Below are 12,130 nucleotides of genomic sequence, written 5' to 3'. Positions count from 1 at the left end.
ATTTTATCAACTCCCAGTTTCAATCTCCACTCGGCAAAACCATTTCCACAACAGGAACATGTTCAATGGGTATAATTTCGGGTCGTGTACAGACATTCATTAGAGGACCTCATTCCTTCACCCAAGTATTTCTCCAAAAATCAACGTTTAAACCCTTTTTAGTATTCCATACAACATTTTCCCGTACTTTGCTCTAGATCCTACAAATACCCTTCCAAAGTTGAGAATCATTACCCACCTGTAAGATAATAGATGCCTTGCCCTTCCACTTATATTTCAATCGAAGAACCTGAATCCATAATTGCTCGGGCTTTCTGATAAGATTATAACCAATCTTCATAAGGGTATGTATCATTCTGACAATCAATTTTCTTGAACCCAAGGCCACCATTTTTTGTGTCTTTGCAGAGATTCTCCCACTTGACAAGGTTTATCCATTTCTTCTCATCAATGTGCCCCTAAACAAAATTCCAAAAAAAAAATTCCATTTCAGAAATTTTTTTTCCATTTCAGAACATACTCCTTTTAAAATGACTGTCAATTGCATGACATACATAGGTATAGTCGCTAAAACTGATTTCACTAAAGTAGTTATTCCTGCTAGCAAAAGCAACTTAGCTTTCCACCCAGCTAGTCTTTTCCTCATATTATCCACCATATAATAATAAGTATCTTTAGTCACCTTCTAATGTAAAAATGAGACACCTAGATACTTACCCAAGTTATCTACATGTGAATAACCTAGGCCACAACTAATGTTCCCTTTCAAGTCATTAGGAACATTTTTAGAGAAAAAAATCTGTATTTTTTGTGTATTGACTCGGTGCTCAGAATTGCCGCGAAAACTTTCAATTACCTTTTTCATAATCAACATATGATATTTTAATAACTTAATTTGAATATGAGAGGATATTTTAATAATTTCATAACTAAATTAGTGTTCGATTGACTCGTGATACTATCTTAAAAAAATACTTGCATATGATAGGATTCTAACACACAACATATTGAATTGTTTATCAAACTTTTTAAAAATATTTTGTTACATAAACAATTATTTATAGGGTAAACTATGCCCATTGTTAGTGGGATGTTAAAATCATTGATTTATTATCTTTTCCATTCGCACAGTCTACATCAATAAAAAATTCTCTTTTCTTTTCACTGTCTACATCAATAAAAAATTCTCTTTTCTTTTGCACTATCTACGTCAATCAAAAATTCTCTTTTCTTTCTTTTTTACAATTCAGTTTTTTCAAACAATATCATTCTTTGATCTTCGACATTAATCGTCAAATCAACTTAGATTTAGATTTAAGATATATTATACTTATTGATGGGTATTTATTTATTGTATTAATCTTCCTCTATAAGGGGTTAATTAAAATTTTTCTAATAACTCAAATAATTTTTTAAAATAATTTAACAATCATTTTCCAATTTTTTAATCGAAAATCATTTGAATAATTTAACAATCCCTCTGTAATTTTTAAAATTGAAAATTAGTAATAGTTTAATCTATATGGTTTAGTGTTATTTATATTTTTTTCGGAGCAGCCATTCGTCTTCAATGTGTTCTTTATCTTCAGTACACTTTTATTACAAAGAACTAGAAGAGACAATGAGTGGAACCTTGTCTCAGCTACCAATACTTCCCTTCACAGAAATGGCGTCTTCCATTTCCCAAATCCACCAAGCGCATGCTCATCTTCTCAAAACTGGTGTTTTCCCCAATAATACCTTCGTTTCAAACAAGCTCATCTCTTTTGCCGTCTCAAATCCCGACCCTATCACCCTCTCTTACGCTCACTCCGTTTTCACTCACATTACTGACCCAAACTCTTTCTCCTACAATTCCCTCATCAGAGCTTATGCTAATAGTCGTACCCCTGAAAATGCTCTCTTCCTCTTCCGTCAAATGCTTGAAGGAGGCCCTGTTTTGCCCGATAAGTACAGTTTCACTTTTGCTTTGAAGGCATGTGCTGGGTTTTGTGGGGTTGAAGAAGGGATGCAGATTCATGGTCTGGCGTTGAAACTGGGGATTGGGTTTGATATTTTCGTGGCTAATACTTTGATTCATGTTTATGGCAGAAGTGGGCATTTTGGGTTTGCACGGAGCCTTCTCGATAGAATGACTGACAGAGATGTGGTTTCTTGGAATGCTTTGTTGACCGCTTATATTGAAACGGGATTCATGAGATTGGCTCGTGGTTTATTCGATGAAATGGATGAAAGGAATGTCGAGTCATGGAATTTCATGATTTCCGGGTATTTAAGTTCAGGGTTACTCGAAGAAGCTAAAAGTGTCTTTGATTCAATGCCTTTAAAAGATGTGGTGTCTTGGAATGCTATAATTACAGGTTATGCTCATTCAAGTCGTTTTGATGAAGTTTTGGAGCTTTTTGAAGATATGCAGCGTGAGGAAGTGAGGCCAGATACTTGCACATTGGTCAATGTGTTGTCTGCATGTGCTCATCTTGGTGCTTTGGGGCAAGGTGAATGGATTCATGGTTATATCGATAAGAATGGGATAGACACCAATGGTTTTATAGCCACAGCTCTTGTTGACATGTATTCAAAATGTGGGAACATTGATAAGGCTCTAAATGTGTTTAGAAACGCTTCAAAGAAGGATATTAGTACATGGAATTCCATAATTGTTGGTTTAGGGATGCATGGCTACGGAGAAACTGCATTAGAGACTTTCTCAGAGATGCTTATGGAAGGTTTTGAACCTAACGAGGTGACCTTCATTGCTGTTTTGACTGCTTGCAGTCGTTCCAGGTTCTTAAATGAGGGACGCAAGATGTTCAAACTCATGGTTGATGATTATGGAATTGAACCAGCTGTTGAGCACTATGGTTGCATGGTGGATCTCCTTGGTCAGGTCGGGTTATTAGAGGAGGCTTTGGAGTTTGTAGAAACAAGGCCACTGAAAGAAGCTCATGTGCTTTGGGAGTCCTTACTGAGTGCCTGTAAAAACCATGGTAATGTGGAAATGGCAGAGTATGTTGCTAGGAAGCTCTTAGAGTTGAATCCGCAAGATAGTGCTGGTTATGTTCAGTTATCTAATACATATGCAGCACTGAAAAGATGGGATGATGTTTTAAATGTGAGGAGAAAAATGAAGGCCCTGAAAGTAAATAAGGAGCCTGGATGTAGCATGATTGAAGTAAATGGCGTTGTTCATGAGTTCTTAGCCGGTGAAGGAATGATTCTTGAATAAATCTGACATTAAAAAATCAATCCATTCTGCTGGAAATTAGGAATGAAGTTCTGTAGATAAATGATAAAAGTACCGTACAACAAATTGATGGTGCATAATGAAGTTGCAGTAGAAAAGGAGTCATGAATCTCACATTCATGGTATGCTAGAGTTCGACGGGGATGTGTCTTTTGTGGATAAAACCGTGATGCCTCAATTGACAAAAAGCATGAGATAGACAGGAAATTATGTCCAAAGGAATCAGATTTTGATGGGGTTATGGACATAGGCCTTTAAGTAAAGGTAGATATTCTTCTTGCATATGTATGCTTGCATTGCATGTCAAGTAGCTTCTAGCCAAAAATTAAATTGAAAACCAACTTATGGACCCTTTAAAGTTTGAATTTAAACCTAAAGTTGTAGCCTGATGCAAATTAGAAGCATATGTTTGTTAGTGTAAATGTAGAAACTTAAAAGCGTTTTACGATTTTGGTCAGCTCTGTGTTGCTTTGACTCTACATTTTCCTTTTAAATATCCGCATTTGAACCTTGTGTCTTGACACATAGCTATAAAACTATGATTTCATGCCTGTATTAAATACATACTCGAATTCAGATATATGGTATTCACGCTCAAGTCTAAATAACATGCCTGAATCATACATGCTGAAATCCTATGATGATGAGATCATGATGATATGTATCAGAATTTGCCCTCTATGTTATGTTTGTATTATTAATCATATGCATCACCATCAAAATGCAAAGCTATATGTTATCATTGACATCTAATTCAATGGACATTACATCCCAGTTTATTGCTAAAACAACACATCAGGTATCTCAATTCTGTAATTGTTATTCTCATTATTTGAAATTTAAATGAAAGAATTTATATGTGTATATATGGTACCAACAAAAATGGGAACTTATATGGTTAAGGAGGGCAACACCAGAGGATGATGCTACCATTACAATACTGATAAGGACATAGGCACTGAGACATCACCACCAAAAGTTGAAATGTTTGTAGTTGAGTTGCCATTTCTGAATCCCCTGGGATGTAAGGACGTATTCTCACACCTATGAAAGACTCGAGCAAGTGATGCAGCCTTCCGTCTAGCTCGTTTTGTACCCGTAAACAACAGAGTTTGAAGTAAACCGGCCAATGCAGGTGTCTTAAGCACTCTCTCAGTTGCAGCGGCACCACCACTGCGGCACAACTCGAGCAATGCTGCAACTGCATTCTCTTTCCCTCTCGGTGTTCCGCATCTCATCATTGTTATCAACCTGGCCACCGCCATTTCTTCCTTCCCTACTGCTTCGGCCCCAATTGGCTGTCGGACTATTAAGGCCAATGCACCTGCTGCTTCTTCCGCAACACCTTCATTTTGCAAAGCTCCTACAAGTTCTGCAACAGCTCTGGCCTTGATCATTCTTGCACAATTATCTGTGTGAGTCGACAAATTAAATAAAGCCATTACAGCATCCTTCTTTCCTCTTGAGGTTCCCACTCTCAGCAACCCTGCTAAGGCTTCAATTGCTCCTTCTTGATCTGCTATTCTCTTCTTAAAGTCATGAACTGCTGAGAGGCTGAACAATGTTGCCGCAGCGTTTTCCCTAGCTTCTGTTGTGAGTCCGAGCTTCAAGACTTCAACAATTGATGTTAAACAACCACCCTCATCGATAATTAGACGTTTATTTTTATCGTGAATGGATAGATTCAGCATTGCAGTAACAGAGTTCTCTTGAGCAATGGGGCTTGAAGATGACAGCAACTTCCGTAAGTGCGGTATTGCCCCAGCCTCCGCAATAAAAGCACGGTTTTCCTTTCCCGTTTTAGTCAATAACCGAATCTCTCTAGAAGCAATAGTCTGAGCTCCCTGAGATCCATCTGCTAGTTGTTTGATAAGAAGCGTTGCTGTTGCTCTATTGGCTTCCACTGCTGCTTTGATTGGGCAAGCAGTGGCAAAAGACTCTGCCGATGCATCCCTAGTCTCTGGTGGATCATATGGGACACCATGAGCAGTACACCATTGCACGATCAAGTTCCTCAAAGCTCGATTCGGAACAAGCCGCGTATGGTCAAGCATTTGCCCTGTCTTTGGACAAGTACAATGCCCTTCCTCGATCCACCTAGTTATCGAACTCCGGTCATAAGTCTGTCCTGTTGAAACTATCACCGGATCTCTCATCAACTCCAATGATATCGGACAACAAAAGTCCTTCGGAACAGTTAAAAACGTATCTGCAATCTCTCGAGCAATCAACCCTTTTCTTGGTTTCTTCTGATCCCGAGACAAGAACAGAACCTCATCTTCTTCAAAACCGAACAGCAAAAACCGACAATACCGGACAATTGCGACAAATCCATTAAGCACACAAGCAGTAGGTTCAATATCCCCTTCATGATTCACAATTTGTTCCTCCAAAAACTCAATTTCACGCCTAAAACTTATGGAATTCCTAATCCAAAACCTCTCCACAAAGAGCAACCTTAAATCCCCATGATTTGGTATCCTCCCATTACCAAAATCATCAAGAAGTGAAAACAACTTAACCCTTAAGCCCTCATCACTTTCATCAACATACAGTTTAGGGTTCCTAGCCTGCTTTTGCAACAGCTCAACTTGTTCCCTAACATCATCACTCAACTCAAGATCATTTAATGGGAAAACATCCAACAGGGTAGAAATCTCTTGGTTCAAATCATGGAAATGGCTTGAAATTGAAGAGTTTTGAAGCAAAAGCCATAACTTACTTGATTGAGCACAATAATCAAGCAATATCTTTGACCTGTAAAGCAACAAATAAAGCTCCTTGAAGCACAAAATGGCTGTTGATGGCAACTTTGACATGGACCCAGATTCTGAATCCTTCAAATACTCCAACAAAACAACCAAAACCTCGATTTTCCGAATCAAACACCGAGAATTCCTTCGTTGAAAGAAGAAAACCTTGTCGGAAAAGCAAGAAACAAGCTCCGATGAGATGACTGCTAAGGTTTGAACCAGAGCTACTTCAGATAAGTCCACCGGAGCCAAAAACGCCTCCACAGACGGCGATCTTCGCCGCCTCATGGATGAGAATATAGCCGCCGTCGCCATTATCGGTAAGCTCCAAAAACAAAGGTATTGGTAAATCTAAAACAAGCAAATGACATGAAAATCCAAAAGGAATTGAAAAAAAAAAACAAAACAAAACAAAGAACACCCAAGATTTTTCAGGCTTATTCTAGTTCTGGGTTTTTGTTAGAATGTTCAAAGGATGTTTGTATATATGATAGCAAAAACGGGTCGTTAAACCATTCAAAAAAGCTTCTAATTTATACACACAAGTGGAAGCGGAAGAGAGATCATCATTTGTATGAAAAGAGATTACGCGTTTAGGAAGATGTAGGAAAATGAAATGAATTTTCCATAAAACAAAAGTTTTTAATATACACCCTTTGACGGATAAGCATCCATATATAAATGCATATATATTATTGTCCATTCGTTTCCTTTTCATTTTCCTACTCTACTGTTTAAAGAAATGAATGACTGTTAAAACTTTTTCCAGGATTTTGACTTTTTGGGCCTTCTTTGCTGTCTTTTTAGTTTGGTTTTACTAAAGAAAAAGCGGCACTCTATCCACCGTTCTAGTCTGGGATTGAAAATTTTTCCCAACTGACGGCTTCCACCCGACTCCATAGTTTCAGATTTATTAAAATTTTGAATCCGACGGATGGGGCACGTATCTGATGTAAGGATGATAATGGAGCGGGATGTGGTAAATATTGCTAAATTTATTATCCTTCTATAATTGGTTATTGAGATATAATTTTGAAATTAGTAATTACTTTTATGGATGTTAGATCTATTCGTCTTTATTTTATTTTATTTTATTTTAATTTAATTTTTGTTACGTATTTTTAATATTTTTAAAATTAAGAAAATATTTCAGCAAAATTTTAAAAAAATTAAATAAAACATATGAAATTTTTTTATAATATATTATTAAATTTTCACTTGTTTAATAGTTATATAGACAATGATAAAATGATAATTTTATATAATGCAGCAGAGCGGGGCATATTATATACTTATTGTTGAAAAGAGAAAAATCATCTACCTCGTTCCTCATCCACTTTTAAAAAAAATCTCTCCATTTGAAATGGATTGGTTTAGAATCTATCGGGCAGTTTGAATTTTTCTATCTCAATTGTGAATTATTTGGCAATTGTTCATACACAACAATAAAAATGTAAACTATACCCAAGGTTGTTAAACTAATAGTAAGTTTAATTTTTGGTCATTCACTTTCAAAAAATTACAAAATAGTCATTGAACTATTTGAAAGTTTTCATTTAAGCCAGTGAATTATTTGAAAGTTTTTATTTAAGTCATTGGGTTATTAAGTAATTTTTTAAAAGTTTGACTATCGAGCTCCAAGTGACAATTCAACAATTGGTATGGTAGATCAGTACCCATTAATGAGTTTGAATAACAAACCTTAGATCCAAGTAGATTTGATGGTTAGTGTCGATGATAGGAGAAGAAAGTTATTTAAATTTTAGTTTGTAGATTTGAAACGTTCAAAACTATTTTATGAAAAAAAATGAATTGTAGAAGAGAAGGGGAGAGAGCTTTCAATTGGTGCGGTGGTGAGAATAAGGATGGCCTATAATCATCGATTTTAATAGTCCAATAACTTTATGAAAACTTTCAAAAATTTAGTGATATTTTATAACTTCTTGAAGTTAAGTAACCTAAATATAAATTTGCTAATAGTTCAATGCCCTTAGGTGTAGTTTACCCCCCCTTTTTTTAACATAGTCGATATCATTAATAACTAGTGTTGTTCAAACGAAATTGGATTGACCAATCAAACTAGAAACTAGTCAGTATTTTGTCTGAATATAAGAATTGAAATTGTCTCTGGGTAAATTGTTCAAAACCGACAGTTGAATCAATTTTATAAGTTTTTATAAATTTCATTTTAAGTCTTGAATTTGACAACTATTCTCACATTAGGATTTAAACTTTTTTATCCAAGAAAATTCCAAAACTTGACAATTATTCCATATTGCCTTAATACCCCTTTTAAAATTGTAAAAATACAAATTAGTATAGAGGTAAAATTTCATATTAACCCCACAAACATTTATAATTTACTTCTCACCCTTCCAACCAAAATTACCCCCGAAAAATAGTAAAAGACATGACATGGCGTAGGTGGCAATAAATCTTTATCATAAATTTTCAAATAAGAGTATTACATGTGGACAGCTTTTATAGGTAGGTATAGATAAAGTCCAAGGAATGATACTTTTATCTTTGTAAGGTGCTGCGCAACATCCATCTGGCAAATATTTTTTTAAAAATATTTCTTTGACTAAAACGTTTCACACTAATTACAACAGGTTGACCTTTGAAACGCAAATCATACTCTAAACAAGCCGACAAGAATAAGTGGCGAAAGAAATTATTAGGACGTGTTGTACATGTTATGGATAGAGTGTTTTATCTTCTGTTTTATTTGAATCAGATCAAATTAAAAATTAATTAAAATATTAATTTAAAGAGTTATTTTAAATTAATGTTTTAAAATTTTAATCGAATTGATTGGATGGATTAAAATGATAATTTAATTAATTTATTTACCGATCCTATTTTTTTAAATATTTAATTTATATAATGCATTGTATTATAAAATTATTTATCCCTATGATGCCATTTATGTGTATATATATTATGGTACGATGAATTATGAAATGCATCATTTGTTTATATATTTAAATATATGTATGAATTTTAGTTAAATGTGTAATTTAATATATGAATTTTGATTTGATATAATTATACACAAGAAATTTGAATTATGATTCATATGTATACATAGAACTTTGATTTTGAGTCAATCAGTATATATTTAAAGAAATGAATACATAAATTTATTTTTATATCGGATTAATATAATTATTTGTGTATGCAATATACCAATATAAAATTGTGCTAAATTGGTAATATTATCGTGATTTATGAAAATTGAATCAAATCAAACTTTCATGCATAAAATTAAAATTCAAGTATAATTTTAATATTATTTAGAGTTAATATATAAGATAATGTTTTATCCATTAAAATATAAGAAAGTTTATTACCATAAATTTACAACATATTATCATGTAAGAATTTTGATTTGTTTAACTTGAAATCAAGTGGATCATTTATTTGAAGTATCAAATGATATATCTTTACATACTCTATATAATAATATTCATATTTATATAAAAGATACTTGTTTAGATTCTTAATATATATCTAACTTTTTATAATGTTGAATTTTATAAAGCTTAAATTAATTATTCTCGATATTTTGAATACTCATAAGTTAAATTATGTAGTTTCTAACTATATCTCGAGACATGCAAGCAAAATTTTGCTTCATGAGAACCAAGTCTTGAGACTTACTTTGAAAGTATTGAGATAGTTAGTCATGTCTCAAGATATAGGCTTGAAAGTTTCGAGACATGCAAATCACTAACCAAATTTCTGCTCCAATGATGCAAGGTCTTGAGACATTTCTAAGATTTATTTTTTGTGTCTCGAGACATTCTTTCAAGGCCTCAAGACATTGTGTTTTCTAACGGTTAGTTTTTAGCAATGTGACATGATATTACGAATTGCATTAAATGTGTGAAATTAATGTTTCAAACGGATAGAAACTCTCCAATAGTTCCAAATGTTTCTAGATCTATAAGAGAGTATAAACATGATTGAAGGACACTCAAACGAAGACAAGAAACAAGTTTACAGAGTTAAAAGAGCAAAAATCCAAGCATTTATTGTATAAACATTTGTGGGGTTTTGCTGTTATTCTTTCTTCCAAATGTTTTTATTGCATTGGTGAAAGCAAATCATTGAATATTCACATTTGAGAGGTTTGATATTTCTTATTTCATTTCTTATTTTTTGATGGATTACTTTAGGTTTTCTAAACCCAAGCTTGGCTCTGGGGTCATCTGGAGATGCAGCTTCTCAGGGCCCAAGGCTAAAAGGGACTGAAATATTATTTTTCAGTTTTAAGGGGCCCAATTTTTTTTTTAACTTTAAGGAACTTAAAAAAAATTCTCCAACTTTTAAGGAATCTAAAATCCTATTTTATTATTTTGCCTAGAGCTCCAAAAATGTTAAGAACAGACTTGTCTAAACCTTAAGAGATAGTGGTGTTGTTTTACCAAATTAAATAATAGAAATAGTGTAAAGGTCATACATTGTCCTAAAAATATATCAATTAGTCGATTAGTTTGAGTCTAGAATTTAATTTATGTGTTTGTGAATTTCCTTCCTTCATAATTGTAATTATACTTGTTCACTTGTATAAAAAATTAAACTTGCTCTCGATAAGAAAATTACCAACCGTGATATGTTTAAAAACCATGTTATTATAGAAACAATATAAATAAAACATAAAAGAAATATATAATTATTATAATAATAACTTATCGTCGTAAAGTAATCATTTTCATAAAATTATAGCTATAATTAGAAAATATTATAAAGTAAAAGTAAATTTAATAATAGTATTTTTATAAGAAGCTTAAATTTCAATAGTAAAATTTAAATTAGATCCATAAGCAACAACAGCACTGCATGCCACGGCATATGTGATAATTAATCTAAAAAAAATACATATTTAATTTAATATAAATACAAAGTGTAATTCAATATTGATGTGATTTTGTCTAACAAAATTTTATTTTAATAATAATGTGTTATTTTATTTTATTCAATTATTATCATAAAATATCTTTTCCAATGCGGGGTTAAGATTGACATATTAAATATTATTATTATTTGTTTAATGTGAGGATAAAAATTAATTGTCATATTAATTATTAATTAAAATAATCAACATAAATATTTCTTTAAATTTATACATACATATATATATATATATATATATATATATATATATTAATAGATAGATATTATCAAGGTGGTTTAAATGTCATTCAATAAATTATATCGAGAATCAATCAAGATATTAATTTGAACAATGGCAATGAATCACTTGATTCAAGAATTGGTGTAGATTAGTTAAAATGGACGGTTAAACCAGTTGAACCAAATTTTTATTTTTAAAATTTTTTAATAATTTATTTAATAAACCGAATGAAATAATTAAACTCACAATTTATTATGATTAAATTAAAATTGATGAATGTGATGATGGAAATGCAATGTAAAATGGTGAATCATAAAACGGTGTCAAAACGCGTTCCAAATTCAAAGAATAATTGAAATTTGGCATTTCACACACTAATCTTGATTTTCTTCATAATTCATCCTTTTATATTAATATTAGGAAGCATGAATAACGTCAAGCTTAGACTTACATCTTTCATTATCCACAAAATTATATTTTATTATTGACTAGTAATTTAAGACTTTAGTTTTATTATATTTTATTCATTCACACATAGTGAAATTTAAGATAGAAATAAAAATTACAACTTCTGTTTAGAGCTGTAAATCTGATTTTTAAAATTTTCAGCTCCAAGTTTGAAGTTTTCGACACTGAATCATTTCAAATTTGAATACTTTTTATATTTGAGTTTTCATTTTAGGTTGAAGTTTAACGCTTAAGTCTTTTGAGTGGGTTTATTACTGATTTAGATCATTTCGGATTCTAATCGTATTGAATTCTGAGCAATTCAAGTAATGGTAAATCTAGAACTGGTAGGAGCCTTGGTCTCCTTAAAATGATTTTTTTTCCATTTAAGTCCATTTATAGTTTATAAAATTTTAATTTAATAATAGTAAAATTGTACTTTTAACTTCAAAAATAATAAAAATTTAATTTAATCATTTAAAAATTATAAATATATAAGCTATTAAAATAATAAAATTATATTTTTACTATCATAAAATATACAAT

At 32.1% G+C, this 12,130-nt stretch overlaps 2 protein-coding genes across 2 annotated transcripts; one reads left to right on the top strand and one right to left on the bottom strand.

Moving 5' to 3' along the window:
- The first annotated feature begins 1,556 nt into the window (after window positions 1-1,556).
- LOC108460672 (pentatricopeptide repeat-containing protein At4g18840) lies at window positions 1,557-3,226 on the top strand. The gene has a single exon (XM_017760259.2). The coding sequence runs from the start codon at window positions 1,571-1,573 to the stop codon at window positions 3,224-3,226; it is 1,656 nt and encodes a 551-aa protein (XP_017615748.1). The 5' UTR covers window positions 1,557-1,570.
- Window positions 3,227-4,044: 818 nt separating this feature from the next.
- LOC108460671 (U-box domain-containing protein 17-like) lies at window positions 4,045-6,938 on the bottom strand. Its single transcript, XM_017760258.2, has one exon. The coding sequence runs from the start codon at window positions 6,310-6,312 to the stop codon at window positions 4,177-4,179; it is 2,136 nt and encodes a 711-aa protein (XP_017615747.1). The 5' UTR covers window positions 6,313-6,938; the 3' UTR covers window positions 4,045-4,176.
- Window positions 6,939-12,130: the final 5,192 nt, after the last annotated feature.

The sequence above is a fragment of the Gossypium arboreum genome, chromosome 9, assembly GCF_025698485.1.
Source record: "Gossypium arboreum isolate Shixiya-1 chromosome 9, ASM2569848v2, whole genome shotgun sequence".
Classification (NCBI taxonomy): domain Eukaryota; kingdom Viridiplantae; phylum Streptophyta; class Magnoliopsida; order Malvales; family Malvaceae; genus Gossypium; species Gossypium arboreum.
This window is presented reverse-complemented; position numbering and strand designations above follow the sequence as displayed.